The sequence below is a fragment of the Elaeis guineensis genome, chromosome 15 (assembly GCF_000442705.2).
Source record: "Elaeis guineensis isolate ETL-2024a chromosome 15, EG11, whole genome shotgun sequence".
Lineage (NCBI taxonomy): Eukaryota > Viridiplantae > Streptophyta > Magnoliopsida > Arecales > Arecaceae > Elaeis > Elaeis guineensis.
In genome coordinates this window covers 65673228-65696181 of record NC_026007.2, presented here as the reverse complement: position 1 = coordinate 65696181, position 22954 = coordinate 65673228, and the positions used below count along the sequence as shown (strand labels likewise).

The 22954-nt window shown below is 39.2% G+C and overlaps 2 protein-coding genes across 2 annotated transcripts; both read right to left on the bottom strand.

Moving 5' to 3' along the window:
* Positions 1–458: 458 nt before the first annotated feature.
* LOC105058486 (14-3-3-like protein G-BOX factor 14 lambda) lies at positions 459–4115 on the bottom strand. Its single transcript, XM_010941436.4, has 4 exons — positions 3162–4115; positions 2070–2192; positions 898–1014; positions 459–804 (listed from the first exon to the last, which is right to left on the bottom strand). Exons 1-4 carry the CDS (start codon positions 3948–3950, stop codon positions 784–786), a joined length of 1050 nt encoding a protein of 349 aa, XP_010939738.2. The 5' UTR covers positions 3951–4115; the 3' UTR covers positions 459–783.
* Positions 4116–16336: 12221 nt separating this feature from the next.
* On the bottom strand, positions 16337–21468 carry LOC105058487 (uncharacterized). Its single transcript, XM_010941437.3, has 5 exons — positions 21162–21468; positions 20887–21080; positions 16839–16943; positions 16671–16742; positions 16337–16587 (listed from the first exon to the last, which is right to left on the bottom strand). Exons 1-5 carry the CDS (start codon positions 21310–21312, stop codon positions 16516–16518), a joined length of 594 nt encoding a protein of 197 aa, XP_010939739.1. The 5' UTR covers positions 21313–21468; the 3' UTR covers positions 16337–16515.
* Between the last annotated feature and the right edge of the window lie 1486 nt (positions 21469–22954).

The following is a 22954-nucleotide window of genomic DNA, read 5'->3' as shown; positions in this document are numbered from 1 at the left end:
CTTTTCAAACAAGCAGGGAAGTTAAACCTGTTAAACCTGCTCATATGTCCAGCTGATAGCATACCTTACAATACCATTAAGCAGGTAGAAGCAGAATGAAAAAACACATAAACAAGAATAAGAACTCCATTGAGATGCTCCCAATTGAAATTGTTGATTCTGATACTTCACCTGTGTTGTTTCCTTCATCATGCAGATGTTATTCTATCAAATCCTGTGTACAGAGCATGTTCTTAGACAAGGCTCCCCGATTGAACCGAGCAGATGTTATGACCGGCTGTCAACCTGACATCAACCTTCTAAGAATACGAAAATGGTTGCACAACATGGCAGACTGATGTAGAGTATAATGCATTTTAATACATTTATAATTGTTAACCAGATAATTCTTCTCCAATAATAAGCATCCTTAAGTCATTTTTCCCCCAAGCATGGTGGATTTCTCAAAATATTGCACAACAAGAATGTTATCATAGAAAACTTTAATTTTATATGAGGACCAAACATTCATCCAAACTACAACAGTGCACCTAATAGATCAAAAGCAGTACATGAAAAGACTGAAGCAAGTTTCAGTCAAAAAAAAGAAAGAAAGAAAGAAAAGAAAAGACTGAAGCAAGCAGATGTACATGGATTGGAAGAATTTTTTTTTAAAAAAATCTTCAAAAATCCTGAATGATTCAACTGAGTGGCATAAATTGTCCTTATGTTTGATCTAACGTGCTTATAGACACATGACATTATAGTCCACCTCCCCTAAGGAGAACACCCGGCATATGCCTCCTATGGTTCAACTGTCTGGCGCTGCACATGAAAATAATTTATTAGCATAAAAGAATTCTTAAGCATCACCAGTTTAGTATGTTAGACGAAGTTGATCTTGAAACAAGAATATACCTGTGCACCAGCCTTCCAAAGAGTAAGATTGTCTCGCAGAAGCTGCATAATAAGTGTGCTATCCTTGTAGAAGTCCATACCCAAATTGTCCAGATCATCAAGAGCCGACTTAAATGCCTGCACTCATTTTGCATGAATGAAAACAATGAGCATTTAATGTACCTACCAATTACCAGATAGGAGGATTATGCCTAATGACTTGTCTTCTTTATAATGATGACATTCAGCAATTCATTGCATAATGGAATCTTGATAAAAAAGTTTACTTAATTCGACCACTACCCAAAATTACTTTAATAAACTATTGAATTCAAAATAAGAACAAACATTAGGATGGAGATCAACACAATATCATCCTTATCTTGTAATGGCAAAGGCAAGTTGGTTGGAAGGTGCCATGCAAAGAAAAAGAGTTAAAGATACAGAGAGAAATGGGCCCAGGCAAAGCCGAGGCCCATCAGGCCGGACTCACTGTCAATCGGGCTATGAGCCTAGCTCAAGAGTGCATAGCTTGAGTTCAGGCTCATATAGTAGAGCCCAAATGAAAAGTTGACCAGGCCTAAGCCAGCTGAAGGCCAACTCAGCCCAATGCAGCCCGGCCCACCTCCAAACCCACTACCCACCCACCAGGTGGTTCCTCTCTCTCATTTTCACTGCCCTCTCTCGCCCTCCCCAATGCCCCCTTCTCTCTCTCACTCACTCTCCCTATCTCCCTTGATCTCTCATCTATATCTCCCTCTCAATTTGTCTCCCATCTATCTCTCTAAACCTCTCCTCTTCCTGCACACCCTCTCTTTTCTCTCCCAATCTCTCTCTCCTCCCCCATCACAAAAAAAAAAATGTTCTCCCTCCCCCACCATTTAATATTTTGAAACTAGACTTAACTACTTTGTACAAAAATATCATAAATATTTATTTTTTAATAGGATATATAAATCTTGCATCACAAACTATCATAAATATTAGTTGATGGTTGTCTAATATGTGCAGTGCACAGTTCTATGCAGCATAAGAAATATCATTACACATCGATATCCGTGAGAAACATGACCTCAAACTTATTGAAGATGTGCTAAACATACTAAACATAAAAAACAAGTGCAGAAATAATAAATGAAAGAAATAGAGAGTTTCTTTAAGCCAAGATATAACAAGATATAGCAAAACGGGACCTTGTCTGCAATGCTACAAGCCATGTCTAATGAATTCATAATATCATGGAAGAACTCTGAGAAATTGAGTTCCAGCTCCAGCCTAACAGGATGTGTTGGTCCAAGATCCACATGCGCGATACCCTAAACATCAAAAAAGACGATACAAAAGAAAGAATATCAGAAACACCTATCAGAATCCTAAAGTGTTGCACACAGTTCATCCTACTGGCTTCCAATTATGATTCCCTGCATCCACTTGTCTCCTTCATCCCATACATGATAACACAGTGGCAGGGGTCTGTCAACCAACTAAGCAATGTGGATGTTATTAGTTAAAAACCATTTTAGTTTCTCACATGAAAGAAGGCGACTTTTCTGTTGGGCATAAAAAAAAAAAAAAAAAAACGAGTAGAAAACGCCAACTTCGCGTTGAAAACTTCAAAGCAGTTAGAAGGCATTAAAACCAAGAACAAGAAAAACCAATACCTGGGTATGGCAGAACCAAAAACCAATTAAAAAAAACCCAGATGGACAAATCTAATTAACAATGCCGAATCCTAAATTAACTCTTTCTATCCACCGTTTAACCTATACAGGTGAGATGGTCATTGGGGGCTGTCATTTAAATCCGAGCAAGCAAATTTGCAACCTCTCACTAAAATACGATTTTAATTTTTACGGTATCCTTAAAAAATAATTTTTAATAAAAAAACGAGCGAAGTAAATTCTCGCAAAAATATATTAAAAAAAAAAAAAGGTGTTTTGAGTTCAAAAACCAGAAAACCCTGAATCCGAATAAGAAGAATGACCAATTTGTAAGTTAAAACCATTACAAAAAGATTTTTATGGGGTATTTTATTCATTTCATAAAGAGTTCGGAGAAAACTGAGACGAGACCCCCTAAAAACAAGATTCTTAAAGGGGTTTCGAATCAAGAACCCCAAACCCTAACCACCATATCAACAAAAGAAGGCAATTTTTCCGACAAATTTGTGTTTTCTTTTCGAGAAACCCACTATAGCCCCAATAAAAAGGCAAAAAACCGGGATTCAAGAGCGAGTTCGAGGTAGCACGAACCAGAAAACCCTAGCCCCAAAAGACAGACACTACCTGAGCCGCATAGTACGCCGCCGCTGCGTCCTTGGCCGCCTGCCTCCGCTCCTCCCAAGCCCTGAACTCGGCGATATAGCGGTAGCAGTCCCCCTTCAACTTGAGGTAGAATACCTTGGACTCGGCGGAGCCGGCGGAGGGGATGAGGTGGGAGTCCAGCAGGCCGAGAACCCCTTCAATGATCGAGGAAAGTTCGGCCTCGATCCGGACACGGTAGCGCTTGATGATCGCAGCGTCGGCCTCGTTCCGTCTGCTCTCCTCCTTATGCTCCATGGAGAAGATCGCCCACCAGGAGGAGCGACGAGAGCCGACGACGTTCTTGTAGGCGACGGCGAACAGGCAGCGCTCCTCCGCCGTGAAGTCCTTAAAGCACGGCTTCCTGATTATCTTCTCCATCCACCTGGCCATCTCCTCGTACCGGTCCGCCTTCTCGGCAAGCTTGGCGAGGCAGACGTACTGCTTGCGTGTGAGGAACTCATCGAACTCCATTGGAGAGGAAGCGAAGAAGGACAAGGGTAGTAGAAGAGAAGGAGAGAGGAGGAGGAGGAGGAGGAGAAAGGAGAGATTTTTATGGAGTTTTCCGCTCCAACGGTTTCGCAACTCCGCTGTTGCCGCGGTGGAATTTTCTCTCGTTTTTTTTATATATACGGGAGGAGGGAACGGTTCGGGGGCCCGGTTGAGGTATGTGACCGGAAGACTCGGAAACCTTGGAACTTTTAGAGTTCTCCCGGGATTTCTTTTTGATTTTAGTGATGGGAAGGGGGGCGTCACCATCCAGATGCTTACCATAGAGCAAAAGATTATGATAACAGCATTTGAATTTAGAGATACCTCTGACTCTTGGTTTTCTTCTCCATCAGGGAAAGGAAAGAGAAAGAAAAAGATCGCATTTGAAATCTATTTAAAATGTCAAATTAGCGCATAAAATTAGTTGGAATTTTTCAGAACTTTTTAGCAGAAAATCCGTTCATGTTATTTTTCTGTTTGAGAAGGAAATCCGCTCCTGATATTCTCTGTTCAAAAAAGAAATCCGTCCGTGATATTCTCCGCGCACAAAAAAAGGGAAAAAATATGAACTACTTTTAAGGAAAAAATCATGGATAATCAACGCATAAAAGATATAGTTTGATTCTTCAAAATTTTTTAGTAAGACTCTTCAAAAAGAAAATTCATTTATAGTTTTTTTCTTTTTTAAACATTGTTGAAATTTTATTGTTTAAATGGGACAAATAATGACGAGGATACAAATATGATTATAAATAACTAAGTGGAGTAGAAAGCGTTAAGAACATTCTATTCGTTGTGTTGTAACAGAAACACGGATGATATATTGAATATCCACATGGATATGGAATATAGTGAGAGCGATACGGATTATTAGTAATGAATGGTTATTTTATTGTCAAAAAAATAGGTAATAAATTTTTTAATGAAAAAAAAATTATTTTTTTATTTTTATGATAGTTACTTAATCTTAATTAAGTATCATTAATCTAGACCGTTAGAAAAATCAGAACGAATGAGAAAAACATGGATAGAGAAAAAATTGACTCTTTCTCTTCATTTCTACGGATCAGGCATTTCTGTTTCTGGAGGATAAATTGGTTATTTTATATTCATAGAGCAACGAATTATTGGGCCGAGCTAGATTTCTGAATATTTCTTGCTAAGGCTACAGTAAGTGTTTAGACTTTGTCCATCACTTTGCTAAAAGAAAAAAATAAAAAAAATAAATAATAGATTAAATATGTAATTAATATACAAACACAATGAGGTGTCTAAAAGTAAATGTTATAATAGTTGGTATAATAACTAGTACCTCGAACAATAATTTTACTTGAAACTCGAATTTGAGTTTTACTACATTTCACCTCTTATAAAGTCATATCACCGCTCCTATACGATAGTCAAGGATCGATGTTGTAATTGTTGCAGATAATTAAAAAAATTATTGAATAGATATAAAAAATAGTTTTAAAAATAATATGAATTGGGAAAAATAAAAATGTAAAGTAAAACTTAAACACATGAGGTGTTAGAAATTTTTCTAAATCATTATTATCTCTCGTATAGGATAGATGGATCTAACGCTCCCAAGATATAACTAATATTCAACTCAACCTAGCCCCTTCCTATCGCAACACAAGCACATGGAAGGCTTGATCCAATCAACTGCATCCATTAGCCTAGATCAATACTTTTGAAAATATATAAAAGATGAGAAAATATAGAAATAGAAGTGATGGAACTTATCACAAGAAAGTAAGAATGGGAGAGCAAGGTCATCTATCATAGGTAGAAAGGGTTGCCAATCTCATCTTGAGTTGGGTGCTTGGGCCATGACCCTCGTGTACAAACCAGTCCAAGTAAAGCCTGCAACAAGTAGTCTCCTTACCCATAAATGCTATAATAAGCGACTACCAAAGGGTTACAAAACGCCGTTACCAAAAAAAAAAAAACAAAAAGTGTTACAAAATGTCACGAACCAATAATGCCACCTTAACGGCTAGCTTGGCCATACAGAGCTCTCCAACATCTGGCTCAATAGTCCTACGTGGACTCTGACTCAAATATTGAAATAATTCTGATCAAAGCCAAAATGATTAGAAGGATAAAGGTAGGCTTTCATGCAAGTGCAAGTCGGACTCATGCTCACAACATGCATGGCATGGCCAGATGAGCAGACTGAGCGCATATCTGCTTGCACGAGTGGCCCACACATCCAACTAGAGCTCGCTAGTTGGGAAAGTATTAAATGTAACTCAACTTGCACTAAATTGTTCGACGTTGGATTCAAATAAAATAAAGTACTAGTGGAGAATTGAAGGCTTTAATGATTGAACCTTTTCCACCAGAAATCAAAAAGATTCAATAACTAAATATCATATAATATTCCCTCACATAAGTTCAACCAATTAATATGCAAGATCCTTAAATATCATGTCTCAGGCAAATTATACTGTACAGTAAGATATTATTTTGGACTCAAACCGCACATAATGTTGGTTGTACCAAACTAAAGGAGTCATAACAGACTAAGCCTTGATCTAAGTCCTTTGAACTCAGATTTTAACAATACACATAGTATAGATCAGTTGTATTATAAAGCAGATTAATGCTATTGAGCGTTGTAATGGTTCCTTGATTTTAATAACGATGGATACTGTTAAACCCAAACCCATTGTTGTGGCCATCCTATAGCCACTTTCATATGAGTGAGTCCTTCGAGGGTTGTTATAACTAGGACCTCGTAAGTAATCTGGTTGGACCATATTACGAGTATAACCTAATCTTAAAAAATATATTACCACCGACATTAGCACTCTTCTAATATATATATATATATATATATAAAAAGAGAGAGAGAGAGAGAGGCTTCTCAACGGAGAAGCCTCCATTTGATACATAGTGTTAGGAGTAATTTGGAATAGACCGATGATGTATGAAAATTCAAGCCCATTATGACCCATTGAATCCATATCAGTGCCCCTCAGACGGTCTAATTGTTGTAGTTTATCTGATCTCTGGTCGGCAAATGTCTGTCCCGACCTTTGATCGGAGACTATTCTATCCGATCTCTCGACGACATGTTCTTGATCCGAATCCTGGGCAGAAAAAATTTGGTCCAACACTTAGTCATAAAACTATCAGTTCCAATTCCTAGTCAGCACACCACACTTTCCGACCTCTCCTCGAAAACAGATTGATCAGACTTAAATTCAAAAGGCAGGCACCAACTGACTGTAGTTGTCAATACTAGCAGGCCATAGCTGTCAATGCTATTTGGACATAACCGTCTGATCCTAAGAATCATTTTCAGCGTAACCATCTAATCCCGAGAATCATTTCCAACATAATCGCGCCAGATTCGGCCAGCCTGTCTATCAAAAATGGTTATACAGTCGTTTCCTCTATAAATATTCAAATCTCGAAGATCCAGGTAAGTAATCCATCTCAGAGAGCTAAAACTCTGCTTCTCTATTTACGCATTCTGACTTGAGCATTAAAGGATCCTCGCGATGCACAATCCTCTAGCTCAAATTTTTTTGCAGGTTGCTCCAACACTGTGCTTAGGGCTGGAAGTGCGTCGAGCTGGACTGGGCCAGATCCCAGCCCGAGCCCAGCCCAAAATTTTTTATTGGGCTTCGGACCGGGCTTAAACCCGAAAATTTTTAAAAGACCCAGGTATGAGCCCGACCCGAGCCCGAGCCCGGCCCCAATAGATTGGGCCAACCCACCGCCAACATCACTCCTTATTCCCTCTTAATTTAAATAAAAAAATCAGCCCTAACCCATCGACGATGCCTGCTAGGCCTCCGACGGCCTCCTGGCTTCTGGAGCTCGAGCTTGGCCTAGGTGGCGCCATCGATTTCGATAAAAATGACGTCGGTCTCAAGGGCATGGGCGTGCCGGCATGGAGGTGAGGAGCCTAGCGACAAAGGCTGCAGTCGAGACTAGTGTGGATGGCGAGACCGACCGCAGGCCTCGCCGACACCGTCAAAGAGCTTGTCGGACTCTTTGAGAGAGGTCGAGGTGCTCGAGGGAGACTGGATAGTGGAGCTTGGGAGCAGTGGTTGGAGGGAGACAGGGGCTTGGAAGCGACAGTCTAAGCTCGAGAAAGCGACGGTCGGAGGGAGACAGCGGCTTGAGAGCAATGGTCGGAGGGAGCCGGTGGCTCGGAAGCGACGGTCGACTAGTCGAGGCCCAAAGGAGCGACGGTCAGGGAGAGAACGGGCATGATAGAGCCAAGGAGGTAGAATAGTGGAAAGAAGAGCACCTGCAGGAGATTGGAGGGGGGAGCCCGACATTGCTGAAGACTGAAAGGAGATCGACAGTGAAGACTGATGGCCGACGAAAGAGCAGGGAGGATCGAGAGTGAGGACGGCAATGGTCGACGGACGGTGGATGGGGCTAGGGCTCTTCGAGACAAGACCTCCATGAGAAAAATTAGAACTCTGAAGGGAAATCGAAGGATGGAATCATGGAATGAAAATCTGGGCTAATGATCGGCTAAATTCAGGCTCGGGCTCAGGCCGGGCCAAAGGTAGGCTCCAGCCCAGTCCGAAAGTAAAATGGGCTCTATTTTTTGGCCCAAACCTGGCCAGAATGGTTTCAGGCCCGAAACCCGATCCGAAGTCAGCACAGCCCGATAGGTCTCGGGTCAGCCCGAGCCCACTTCCAGCCTTAACTGTGCTTCTCAATTTTTCGATGTCAACCAGAAACAAGCCACAATAGATAAAGGAAGGGCCAAATCTCAGGTCCTGTAGAAAGAAGCAAACAAGCCAGAAATTTTCAAAGATGGCTCCACCCAGGACTTCCTCCCAATGAACCAATACCTCCACCTCCCGACAGATGCAGAATGAAATAAATCATTCTGCTCCTGTGCCTCCAGCGATGATGGAGGTTCCTGCACTGGTGCAGCAACTCGTGGTGGTGACCATAGAGCAATTCAACCTGCTTATCCCATAGGTGCAGCAATTAACAGCTGTCATTCAGACAGCGATCCAACCTTCATCGGCATCACAACTGGCGAATCAAACCCAACAAATGGCGGTGGATCATATTCAAGAGTCAGGGAGACGGTAGTCTTTGAGTCCTTGGTCGGGGCATGATTCAACCCCCGACCGGCGATGTCCTCTGCGCTCTGAGGCACATACTAACAGGGATGTAGAAGTCGAGCGAAGACTTCAAGAAATGGATCAGAGGATCCAGCAGATTTATAACAATCCGTCAGCCTCATCCGACGGGTTTGATTCTGAACCGCCTTTTGTGACGAGCATACTCCAGATATCTATCCCATCAAATTTTAAGATTCCTCAGCTGGAAAGCTACAACGAGACCACAGATCCCACCGATCATGTCAACAGCTTCCGAGCAATCATGCTCTTTTAGGAAGCCTCCAACGCTATCTTTTGCTGAGCTTTCTCCTCCACTTTGAAGGAGGCGGTCCGACATTGGTACTGCAGTCTGAAGCCGGCTTCTATTCACTCTTTCTGACAGCCAAGCCAAGCCTTTGCTGCCCACTTCATCACCAACCGGCGACAACAGAAGCACTCGGGCTACCTTCAAACTATCAAACAGAAGGATGGTGAGTCCATTCAATCTTACGTACCTCGATTCAACAGGACTATGTTGGAAGCTGCGACCTAGATCACTCGATCATAATGTCTGTCCTAAAGGGTGGACTGTTGATGGGCGACTTCAACAAGTTGCTATTGAAGAACTTTTCTCAAGATTTTTCGAAAATGCTAGCTCGGACAAAGAAATATGTCTGATTAGAAAACTTTCTGATGGAAGCAACTGCCTGAATAACCCCGACTGTGGGGAATCAAGAGCAAGATGGAGCTCGCTCGCCCAAGCGAAATGGTGAAAATTGCCTCCATTCAAGATCCCCATCGAGATGAAGGCACATTTCGCCAAGAAAGAATCATTCACCTCCAAGACAAATAGGCGATCTCACTCTTTTAAATACTTTTAGGAGAGAGATCTTGATGGAGGTGCGAGCCGAGCTGCCTCCGTCTCTTAAGATGCGGACGAATCCAGGGCATCGCGATCTGGATAAATATTGCCTCTATCATCATGACCACGATCATGATCCTGAAGATTATTACTAGCTCAATGAGAAAATTGAGCGTTTGATCTAGAAGGAGAGACTGGATCGGCTCATCCGACGGCAAGGTCCTCTATGTCGATATCCTCCAAGAGTCGAGCAGCAGCAGTGGAGAAATCCCGCACTTTAGCAGCGCTAGCACCAGCCCCTTCAGCCTCAACCTCAGCTGGCACCAACACAATCACGAGAGGGGCAGGCAGTAGTAGAAGGTCAACTCCAACGGAGTGAAATTCATATGATAACTGGGGTTTCATCTAGGTCGGTGAAGCCGCATGCAGCGAAGAGGCCTCGGCTTGAGGAGCCAATGATCTTCACAGAACAAAAAGCAATCCTGTAGAACCTAAAAAGCTCAAAAATGAAGAAAAATATGAGAAATTTAAGATCTACTCAAATTTTTCTCGTACACTGCTAATCGGCTTGGAGGTAGACTATGGACTTGAGTATTGGAATCAGAAAGTTTAAGATAAAACTCCTCCGGAATGTAGTTTTAGATTCGAAGCAACTCCAAGTCATCCAAAGTCAGCTCGGTTTGGATCTCTTCAGGCCCGACAGAAGAGTTGGTTTTAGACCTAGGGCTTTTTAGACCCTTCACTTTCTTTCGCATGAGAACCTCGCTCCTAAAGTTTTTGAAACCCACCATGAAAACAGAAACCTAGAGGGAAGTTGATGCGGGACAATCCTAAAAAGAAAATCAATCTTAATAATCAAGCTCTCTTCTGTTCATCAACAACAAATCACGTCCGGTCAGGGGCTCATTATTCTCAGGACAGACAGTATAATTGCCTATACTCTGCTCAGGAGGCGTGATTGATTGATACGAGACTAAAGCGAGATTAATCTAAATGATACAGACGAATGCCATTCGAGAGATTAGTAAACAATTAGCAATAGAAAATTTCATAAACAGATAGCAGAAATTAAACATGCTCACAAGTAAATGCAAAAAAAAGAAATAAGAATGGAACGAGAGAAAATAAAACATTAAACCCGTGAGAAAATCCAAGAAGATGATAAGAATCCGGATCGTGGTAGTTAAGAAACTACTCTGATTAGGGCTCTTAATCTTTTAACCAAACAGATCCATCGATAAAGAACTAGGTCTTTACCAACATCGGATTAAAAAAAAATCAAAGATCAACTGTTAAGGAACGAAGGTCCTTGACAGCATATGATCTGTAGAATAAGAAATCACTCCTTCTCTCAGCACGATAGATGAAAATTCTGGAGGAGACAGATCTTCTCTTGACGGAATAGGCTTGCGTGGGTAGATGGTGGAGTCGATCAAAGTTGTAGGAACACTGAATCTTAAGTAGAAGGAATAGGATAGAAAGTGGGCCTCACACCCTCTCCTTGTGGGGCGATTTTGGGTCTCACACCCTCTCCCTCTCGGAACGATTGACAAAAGTATTTGTGGAGTTTATAAAATCATTCATTATTTTTTTCATGAAAGATACAAGGATTTATATAGGACTCTAAGGGTCCTGTTTGTTTAGGAATCTCTTATCTTTACAAGGAAGAAATCAACCCTCCACAAAAAAGTAAAGCATTATAATCTACCATAGGAAAGAAATCAGCCTTCAACAAAATAAGTAAGTAGCCAAGAACTCTTAAGAAATTCTAAGGAAGAAATGGAACTCCATGTGGGTGCTTGATGCTTGACACAACTTGGCATGAGCACGGCACATGCTGGCATGCATATTTCTTCTCTTGGCATGTGGAGAGTGGTGGCTCCAAAGGTGATGTGGACAAATCCAAGTATGGCCCTATGGACCCAAAGCCAAATGCATTAAAATTTATTGACTGAAAATAAATAACTGAAGTAGAATCAATTTAATGAGGCTTCTTCAATCCAAATCGAACTTAAATCATGTTGCCGATTTTTGATGGCTCTGGTATCCGCACCAGAAGTGAAAGGAAGAAAAAATCAAGAAGGTAAGAGGCACTTACCTTCGAGTAAGAGATCTAAAAGAAGTAACTATCTTTCGAGGGCTCTTCACATGGTGAAGAAAGAAGGAAATCTGTCTGTAAGAGCTTTGGAGCAAAAAAAATGGCAAAAGAAGAAAAGATTTTATCAAAATCAGCAGAAGGAGAAATAAAACAAAGAAAGCTGTCCCTTTAAATAGAAGGATGTACGTCTCTCGGAGGATGCCAAGTCAGTATAAATTTCTAAAATAAACCATGCATCAAGCCTTCATTAGCTCAAGCTGGCTGATGGTCTTCATATTCAATGCGTCTCAACAGAGAAGAGTAGCATCCATGCAGATTTTGAAAATTTCATCATTAGTTCGATAATTTTTTTCGTCTAAAAAATCGTCCACAGATATTTAGTTTAAAAAACTCTTCACCTCTCCAACCATTCAAAAATATCAAGATAAATACTCCCATAACCCGATCGAGCTCGGACTAGGAAGTAAGGGGGTATCTGTTAAGAGTAATTTGGAATGGACCGATGATGTATGAAGATTCAAGCCCATTATGATTAATCGGATCCATATCAGCACCCCTCAGGCGGTCTAATTGTTGTAGTTTGCCCGACCTCTGATCGACAAATGTCTGTCCCAACTCCTAGTCGGAGGCTATTCTGTACGATCTTTCGTCGATATATTCTTGATTTGAATTCTGAACGAAAAATATTTGATCCAACCCTTGATCGGAAAACTATTAGTTTCAACTTCTAGTCGGCATGCCATACTCTCCGACCTCTCCTCGAAAGTAGATTGATCAGGCTTAGATTCAAAAGGCAGGCACCAACTGACTGTAGCTGTCAATACTACCAGACCATAGCTGTCAATGCTATTTGGACGTAACCGCCTAAACTTGAGAATTATTTCCGACGTAACCGTCTGATCCTAAGAATCATAACCAAATAACCGTACCAGATTCGACCAGCCTATCTACCAAAAATAGTTACACAGCCGTTTTCTCTATAAATACTCAAACCCGGAGGACCCATGTAAGTAACCCATCTCAGAGAGCTAAAATTCTACTTCTCTGTTTGTGCATTCTGACTTGATCATTGGAGGATCCTTGCTGGAGTATAATCCTCTGGTCCAGACTTTTTTACAGGTTGCTCCAGCACTATGCTTCTCAATTTTCCGACGTCAACAAGAAATAAGCTGCAACACGTAGTATTTTTGAAAGAATGAGAGGGAGCCACATTTTCGAATGGCAATACATTTTGTCAAGCGCAGCCCTTTCTCGCTACCAAACCTGGCTACAAGAAAGCCTATGTCACCCTCCGATCGTCCCTCTCCCTCTCTCCCAATCTTTTCTCCATACCTTTGATCCTGGAGGAGCGGGAGCACATCGTTGCTATGCAAACCAAGTCCAGGCACACTGTCATCGATGGGGAAGATGGCGGAAAGGCCAGGATAGGCCTAGAGGCACTGGCTTGGTGAGCACCATGAGGAGGAGGACGCCAGCGGGCACATGAGGTACGGCAGTAGCAGTTGGAGCCAGAGGGGTCAAAGAGGCAGGGGATGGCAGAGGTGGTAGTGGGGGAGGAGACCAGGAGGTTGGGGTCAAAGGAGATGGTCTGAAAAAAAAAACCATCGTTGAAGCTTCCCTATTCAGTGATATCCATCTCAGCCGCACCGACCTCACTTTTTAGGACTTCGAAGTTCTCCACTACTTCTGTGGTGACACTCTGCGGCCACCTTTCATCTTTTTTATTTCGCTTCTTTTTCTTTTCGGGAGAAAAGTATTTAAGGGAGATCGAAGGGTTTCTTAGGTTCCAATTGAGATTTTTTCTCTAGACTGGCTAGCGCCTCCACCCGATTAAGACTTCTGAGGGAAAAAATAGAGGAAAAGGTGAAAGATAAGACTATCGTCAGTCATCGTTTGGTAAACAGGTGAAAAATGAAAGGTGTGAGTTAGTCCCTTAAGGCTTTGAGAGCTTAATCTTGGTAGAAGCATGATATTTTGTGGGGTGTGGATCCATCTGCCATCGTCTAGCCATCCTATCAGAATCCTTGGATCACAAGTGAAGGAGAGGCGAGGTCGCTAGAGAAGTAAGGAAGAAGTTTTCTTCTTCAACAGCTAGATTTTTTTTTCTTTTCCTTTTTATTTAATACAGATAATATTACTAAATAACATATTTTAATAAAATATATTATTTTAATAAAAATAATATATTTTAGTAAAAATAATGTATGCCATTTTGATGAGATCCCTGTAGCCTTCAGCCTACTTATGATGCCATATTGAGGGAGGAGGTTTTGGGAGAGTCACAGACTGAGAAGGAGATCAAAGAGTTAGTCGAGGGTTACATGAAGATCAGAAGATCAAATAAAAAGCCTCACGATAGTGGAGTAGAATAAGAATTTCTGATCTTGATCGATGACAGAAGGCAGGCAGTGGAAATAGATCTGGATGCCGTGGTAAAGGCATTTGTAAAATATTATTGTCGAACATTCCAGTCAAACAAGACAGATCTAATAAACTTGATGTAAAAAAATCGCATCCCATGCATGGTAATGCTCTAGCACGATCACTCAATTAGTTTCATCCCTACCTATTGAATCTCCTTCATGGATCTCATAAAGGTTGGATTTCTACCGCTGATGGCTACATAATGGGCTTAAGCCTTATTTTCCTCAAGGATGCTAGATCAATTAGTCTACTAGGTTCTTTTATGAGCAGATAAACTCTAGCGACATCATAGGCTGCTTCAATTTCTTTAGCCAGCGCAGAAAACAAGGACCAGATACAGCAATATGCCGAAACGTATATAAACAAATTGATGCTCCTATACATTTTCTTTTTGATTCAACAAACCCATTAACGGCTATTTTCCCCACTTATCCAAATCTCTAGTCTCCCATTAACTCATCATCCGTCCAGGCTTAGAACAAAAGGAAAACAAATCCACAATAGAGCAACACAGAGAAAGGAGATCTTCTCAAGTGGTTACCGGTATCATCTCCTATTTTTTTTCAGCAAACCACTTTTAGCAGTTAATTATCACAGCTCTATTCATTAATTGCATTGAATTATCACAACTTGGTCATTCACGAGCTCAATCACCATGTTAACCAGTTTTTCCATTTTTTCCCGAGTGTTTCCTTCATCCTCTCTTCATTCAAATATGGTTAACCATCACCTTATCCATCCACTCTTTGGTCCATCGTTCTCTCTCTCATGAAAATAATGACGGGAAAGATATATAAATTATTTCAGTGACGATGCTCTCTTGCTCTGATACATATCTCTGTGTTACTTTTGATAGGGCATGCCTACAGGAGTAGATATGTACCTTTTGCTGATAGCAGATGTGAACTCTGCATACAGTCCGACGCCGGAGTCCAAGAGATAGTGTTGACCCGAACAACGCCTCCCAAGGATTGGCCAACCTCAGAGTCCAAGAGATAGTGTTGACCCGAACAATGCCTCCCAAAGATTGGCCAACTTCATTTAGGAGACGTTTTTATAAGATGTTTGGTTGAGGAGAAAGGGATCTGAAATCAGAATTTGAATGAATGACTTCCATTCCAATCGTTTGATTGAGAAAAATTCCATTCCGATTCTAGAATAGAATGGGAATGGCTCAATCTATATAGAACTCAATCCCTACTCTCCTCTAGAGATTCAAATTTTCATTCCAATTTCGATTCTGATTCCGACACGAACCAAATACTTCGGAGGATTTGATCATTCTGATTCCGATTCCAAACAATTTCGATTCTCATTTCCATTTCAATTTCAGTTACGAACCAAACACCCCCTTAATTATGAAATCACTTGAAGATATCAATATATCTATCAACCAGTTCTTATGAAATAATGATGCAGCCTGCCATCATCAATATCGACCAAGTTCTTAATAGAGCACAAGCTAATCCATTATCAACGTTCCCCAATATATTAAGGAGGTGTTTGGTTAGGAGAGTAAGGGTTTGAAATCGAAATCGAAATAGATGACTCTCATTCCAACCGTTTGATTGGAAGAAGTCCAATTCCGATTTCAATTTTCGGATGGAATGGGAATGACTCAATCTATATAGAACTCAATCTCTATTTTTCTCTATAAATTCAATTTTCTATTTCGATTTTGATCACGAACCAAACACTTTAAGAGATTTGACCATTGCAATTCTGATTTCAAACCATTTCGATTCTCATTTCTATTCTGATTCCGAAAATCTTATTCTGATTCCAGTTACGAATCAAACACCCCTTAAAAATTCAACTCAAGCTCATATTTATTCCTCTAAAGCAGTATTTATTCTAGTAATTCAACTAAAGCTACAAATTGGAAAGAGAAAAGGATAAATACTGATGCAATATAAAATTTCAGAGCTCAAGGACCTGGAGTAAAATTTGATGAAAATATTCTTCTAGTGATGTAAGCCATGAGAAAAGCATAGTTAATAGTTTGTGGAAAGAAAAGAAAATAGCAGAAAATAAAGAAAAGAAGGAAGAAAGAGAAAAAAAAAAGACAAGGAAGAAAAGAAAGAAGAATAAGAGAAAAATAAAAGATATCTATGGGGATGCACGATCGAAACTGCTATTCGACGTAACAGAACAGTGAGACATCCTATATCATGGAGAAATCAAAACACCTTCGTCCCACGAAATTTAAAATCTTAATTTAAAAAACATAATTCATAATCTGAATTGAAAAGATATAATAACTACCGACATCTCACTGAATTTGTTTAACTCAACCACAGTACACCAAGTTATCTTGGATAAAACAAAAATAAATGTGCAAATACTTTGGTCCATATTTTAGTCTGTAGAGTATTAATCATCACTACGCCCTAAAACCTGCTCTTTGAGTTCATCAATCTTTGCAAAAAACTCATCCCTGTTCTCCTGCAAATCACAAACAGGCTAATTACAAGGGTGAACCTGAAAAATAAAAAGACATCAGCTCAACTACTAGTTCAATAGATCACCTTAAAGATCAGATATCGAGAGCTGAACCAGATTGTAAAGGCAAGACCAACAATTTCCATCACCTTTGGGAACTGTTTTTAAAAGTTGTGAAGATTAGTGCGTTTGTTTGGACTAACTATTCCCATAAACTTTGATCTAACTACTTAATCATGTGGTGAGAAACATACTAAAGGAAGCGAATCGATTGCAGAAACAACAGTAGATGATATCCAGAGAGCAACCAGAGCACCAGTTCCATAAATAAGAATGCCGTATGTGTCTTCAGAGTCCAACTACATTAAAAGCAACCTATCAGTAAAACTGGTTCATTCCTGCTACATTAGAACAGAAAAGAAAATTCAAGCAACAGTCAATGCACTTACCTTGTAAATGAACAAAAACAGAAATTGAGAAGGCCCTTTTTTCTCTTTTTAAATTGTTTGGCTATTTCTAAACATCAGCAGAATTCAAGCATATTCTTTTTAATTATTATGAACATATTACACTTCAACATGGTACATCCCACTGTCAACCCAACTAGAAGTCAAAGTTATAAGGTTGACATTAAATTTGATAAGTTGATTAGAATTTTATTTGTTGTCTTATAGAACTAAAACCAGATTTTAGTAAGGTGGTTTAATCTTACATCCCACAAAGTTCAAAATCATCAAGTTTCTAAAGTCAATACAGGTGCAAATAACAGTCCTCCTTAGTACTTTTTCTCTCTCCTAGATACAGTAGTTATCAAGAAAAAGGGATTTGATGCACTAGTCCTCCCTTAAAAGCCTAATCTCTAATGAAAATGGTGGCCTGCAGTGGTATATGGACCCCATAACAAATCATGCCTGCTAACAAAAGAATGAGTTATTCTTTGCACGTCTGCACTTTATTCTGACATCCCAGCCCTTTCTTATATAATGATTACTTTAGTGCAGTACATGCAATTTTAGTTATATAAAACTTGCTTTTCATACATTATATACAGCACAAACTAAAAAAGTTGTGACAAGGCTTGATGTCATCCTCATACTGCAGAAAACAATTCGCATATTGAGCTCAAGGGATGGGTCCAATTGCCTGTCAGAATCACCATGTACATAGCGTACATAATGATATTTCATAATTACAGACAGATGTATTGAGTATTTTAATATTAACGAGACTAAAACTTTATGAAATTATAGACTATAGTAAGTCTTAGCTATCCTCTGATGTTCTTGTATTCTAGTTTGTGCTTTTGGGTTACCCAAATGATGAAGCACATGCATGTTCAGTGATATTTAGGAAACACAGAAATATATCTGTGATGGGATTCATAGTGCATGCCTGGGTTTTAGAAAAAGAAGACTGCTTCCAGATGATTGAGATAATGTCTAAAGCCTAAACTTTACTAATGCTATCCAAGACAGTGGGTGATTGTGTGTTTAATTCTAACTTATCTTTTTACATCATGTGTGCATCCATTGATGAGGTTCAACCTAATAAATATAGAAACACAATACTCGAAACCCTGCCCTTACAACCTCAAGGAGAGGGCAAATATTTATACTTTCTGCACATCTTTCTTCTTTGCATTATTGTAATTTTTTCAAAAGTATATCTCAGCTTTGTTAATCTGTTAATTTTACTTTATTTCACTTGTTCTTCCTCACAAGATCATTTTGGAATAAAATGGAGTTGCTTCTTTCATCTTTCCCCCATAAATTACTTGGAGCTTTAAACTTTATGAAGGAGTGATTTGATACATGTAGAAGGAAAAAGGGGTCAAGGTAGCAAGAAAATCACATATGATGTAGTAGTAAGGAGGGATTTGATATCTACATCTTCCAAAAAGTGTGGCCCTAAACAACAAGGAATGGAGGAAAAGGATGCATGTAGCCTACCCCAATTAGCTTGGGATTAAAGCTTAGTTGAGTTGAATAACATATAATTCTCTGCCTTTTACTCGTACTTTTATGCTGCATCAGATGCAGTGCATTTACCAGATGTTACAGTCCAACTGATAATTGCCTCTCAGATTAATGATGAGAGCATCCAAACACCTATTACTGTACACAACCTAAATAATCGTTTTGGCACCTACTTGTTGCTGTTCACATTTTCCTCAACTCTTACATTAGCATCGTCTCCCGTCCTTGCCCCACTTCATACATGTATAATCCTCAGGATCTTGTTATACATCTTAATTTGAATATCCAAATTGCAAGGGTTTTTCACATCATGTTGCTCCAGTGACGTCTCTACTACCATTAATGGACTTGTACATTGAAAATGTAAAACCCTTTGGAGACATGCACTCTATGAGCATCCTTGATGTAAGATTAGGTGAAACTGCTTTTCCTGAGATGAAGACTAGTTGAAGCTGAAGCTTTTAACATAACTGAAAAGCATGAAATTTTGACTAACAGTTTTTTTTTCCTCTTCCTGTTCCAGTCAAATAGAACTCGTGCATCTAAACATGCACTTTCTTTGTATCCTTAATGAAGAATTGCACCCACATATGCACATGCAATTTGGGGAAAAGGTTGATTTCTGCTTAGCTTAAATGATAAAAGAATCAGAGTATGGGATTCAATTTTATGCTGACAAAGAACGGAGCTTCAAAAAAAAAAGTACCAAATATTTCAAGCACAAAGTCATAAGTCTCCTTCCAAAAAGGATCTTAATGGATATACCATTAAGGCACTTGGCATCACTTTCTTGAAGAGAAGAAACTACAAATATTATCAAATATCATCATAATCCTTAAGTAGGTATCTAGGCTCTCCAAGAACAAAGATAAAGACAGATTTAAGCAATTTATTGGTGATTACATGTGACTTGATCAATCCTTACATTACTAGTGAAAGAAGCATGGTAGTATTCACTTTAAAAGTAAAGCAGAACTAATTATCGATGATCAATTGTGACAATCAATCAGCTGGTCTAACCTGAATAGAGGATCAGGTTTTTTTAACTGCAGTGTGTTTGGATAGCCTTATCACTGAGGACTTTTAATTTCCAAGTGGGCAAGGAATTCTAACCCAGATCTAACTAAAGCTAACCCGAAGTAAAACCAAAAATCTGACAAAGTAAAAGATATCTGAAATTCCGATTAAAGAAAAAAGAACATCACACCTTCACCACAATAGATAGACAGATCATCCTCTGAAAGAGAAGTGATTACAACAGAATTACAGTTCCAACACTTTTGGATGAATGAAAAAGGTCTCTGGAAAAATTTAAACTGCAATTAATGAAAAATAAGAAAAAGGTTGCTACTGAAGTTTCTTGAAAGAGAGGTCATTATGGACCTAAGAAAGAGAGGATTCTTGGACACCTCCCCTCCTTTAAATAATATTCTTCCCAGATTCTGCCTCTAGTTCCATTCATCTAACTTCCACATCACCATGCCCCACTAGTCTTGATCTCTTCTTGGGTCAATTATTGATCCTGATGTCATCTCCGTTAGCCCAACTACTGAGTGCTCCCACCAACTGGGGATCTGATAAAATCAATCCTCATTCTTCCATGTGGTCGTCCTTTTTTACGGTTAGGTAAAATAGAGGAACTAATGATTCCAAAATTCAAGATCAAGTCAGAAAAGAGCTTTCCCATTCAGGTTAAGCAACAAATGCTTAATCAGCCATGAAAAGTTGATGGAATGTGTGGTTAAGTGGGGGAAAGTTAATTCTTGGAATGTCGGGAAACTTTCAAATCGAATGCCACATCAACGAAGGTGTTGAAATAGATGCCAGTGCATCAAACAAAGTGTAATGTTCAAAAGCTATGAAATGGTGAAGAAAAAGACATAGGCACAGCATGTAAAACAAAGATTTATGTGTTGGAGACAGAAAGTGCCTCAAAGTAGTGAAGGGTCAGGAAACAGGAGGGGATGGCCAAAGTATCTGCTACTGAAGTCATAAAGAACGATGATTTCAATAAAGAATGATGATTTCAATTATCTTTTTTTCTGGGACAATTTTTAAATAAAGGATGTAATCCCTAATAAAACTTCAGAATGAAAGAAAATACGTATACTCAAATAGTTGTGATGATGCTTCCATGGTTATCGTCATTCTTATTCTAATTTAACTAAATCAAACTAACAATTCTGAGCTCTCATCTCGCTTATATTACTATTTAACAAAAATTCATGCTGAAATCCATGTTTATACAGCTAACATCCTATGTAAGAAAGTTATACGACAAATAGGGAAAATCCAAGCTTCGGAAAAATTTTTTAAAAAAAAATACCTTGAGATTGAGCTTGCTCAAAAAATCAGCGGCCTCGCTCTGCTCGTCCCCAGAGGAAGGAGCTTCTTCCTGCATAGAACCCGCAAGAAAGGAATCCGCTTCTACCTTCTTCGGCGCCTCCCCCTTCGACTCCATCTCAAGCTCAGTCGAAACAACCCTCGTCGAGGTCTCCTCCAAAGCCGCAGCCCTCCATCCTGAGACAAACCAGAGAAACGAAATCTAGGGATTCGATCTACCGCCCAAACGCCATCAAAGAACCAAGACTTCAATCCTACCTCGCGTGGAGCGTAAGGCGAGGGATCTCCTTGAAGAAAGAGTAGGGGATGGGCGAGGGAGCAGGAGTGGGAGGGCGAGAGATGGGTTGGCAGCGAAATCGCGGCAGCGTGGGAGGGTCGGGAGAGCGCGAGGAGGGCCGCAGAGCTCCATCGCGAGCTGAGAAACCGGGAGAGGAGTTAAAAGAATTCGAGGATTCGACGAGCAGAAGCAGTGGCGGTAGCTCTCTGTTATCTACTCCACTGGTGCTTTGAGCACCGTCGCCAGTAGCGGCGCTATCAGCCACTGTTTTTTCCTGGGAGCTATGAGAGAGAGACATTCGTTGCCGGTTCTCTAATATTTGTCTTCAGTTTTTAGCAAGTTTGTGCTCATCTGAAGTATTATTGGACGGACCGGGATCGTATTGGAATGAATAAATAATGTTTTGATGCATCCATACGGGGATTGGGTAGCAGTGCTCATCTGGCCAAAAGTATGGCTATTGATGCAAGTTGAGATTTTTTTTTTTTTTTAATCTTAAGAGAAAGGGGAGGGCGAAGGTCTACCCAGATTTTTAGCAAGGAGATGAAATCAAATAAAGAGAGAGAATATAAAGAAAAAAAAATATAAAAACAGTTAATGGATACATGCAGGGGACAACGGCTTTGCTTCCATAAGAAGGTATTCTCATATTGCAATTTGATAACATATAACACTGATAAAATTATATATAATTTTATAATAGATAATCAGTTTATACTATTTATTATATATAATTTTATAATACATAATCAGATTATACTATTTATTTTTCACAAATAATGTTATATCATATGTAGGTGGCATTTGGTGCATTACATAGATAATATTGTTATGGTAATGTGATTGCAGAGGGAATGTGATTACCTGATAAAATTATAAGAAATTCTACATTGTAGTGTTTGATATGAGCAGTAATATTATTGTAAAATTACAAAAAATCTTATATTATAGTATTTAATATATAATTTAGATTACATGGAATATAAGTTAATTTTTTTCAAAATACCTCCATCTTTACTTATTGATTATTGTCTATTTTCTAAAGGAACAACTTAATTTTGAGACCAATCATTTTTCGTGACATCACCCATTATATTTTTTTTTTCTATTTTCACCAACTGGGATTACCCATAATTTATTTTAATTTATTTTGATGGAGGTATTTTGATCCTAAAATTATTTTATTGCAATACTACAGGATTACAAGATTACATATAATCACATAGTCACCTCCCTCTAGACAATCAGATTACATCTTTTTTAGGTAATGCCGCATTACATGTAATGCAGCATTATCTGTGAAAGTAACGAAACAAATAGTATAATCTGATTATCTGTTGCAAAATTACATGTAATCCTGTTAGGATTACATGCTACCAAACGCCCCCGTAATACAACATTACTTTAAAAAAATATATTCTGATTGCCTAGGGGGAGATGGCTATGTGATTACATGTAATCTTACAATTCTACAATCTCACAACAAGATAACTTCAAGATCAAAATACCCCATCAAAATAAGTCATAGATAGTCTCAATTAGTGAAAATAGAAAAGAAAACATAATGAGTGATGTCACGAAAAATGATTGGTCTCAAAATTAAATTGTCCTTCTAGAAAATAGACGATAATCAATAAACAAGGATGAAGATATTTTAAAAAAATTAATTTATATTCTTTATAATATAAATTATATGCTAAATACTACGATGTAGGATTCTCTGTAATTTTACAACGATATTACTGCATATACCAAACACTATAATATAAGATTC

Bases quoted from the DNA above. Each gene is read 5' to 3' on its own strand.
- LOC105058486 (XM_010941436.4), bottom strand. From the start codon at position 3,950: ATGGTAAGCATCTGGATGGTGACGCCCCCCTTCCCATCACTAAAATCA. The intron at 1,015-2,069 runs GTCCCGTTTTGC...AAATGAGTGCAG, and splicing joins CTTGTAGCATTGCAGACAAG to GCATTTAAGTCGGCTCTTGA. The intron at 805-897 runs GTATATTCTTGT...TTTCATGTGCAG, and splicing joins TTTGGAAGGCTGGTGCACAG to CGCCAGACAGTTGAACCATA.
- LOC105058487 (XM_010941437.3), bottom strand. From the start codon at position 21,312: ATGGAGCTCTGCGGCCCTCCTCGCGCTCTCCCGACCCTCCCACGCTGC. The intron at 16,944-20,886 runs GTATTTTTTTTT...CTTTTAATGTAG, and splicing joins TGAGCAAGCTCAATCTCAAG to TTGGACTCTGAAGACACATA. The intron at 16,588-16,670 runs GTGATCTATTGA...TGTGATTTGCAG, and splicing joins CTCGATATCTGATCTTTAAG to GAGAACAGGGATGAGTTTTT.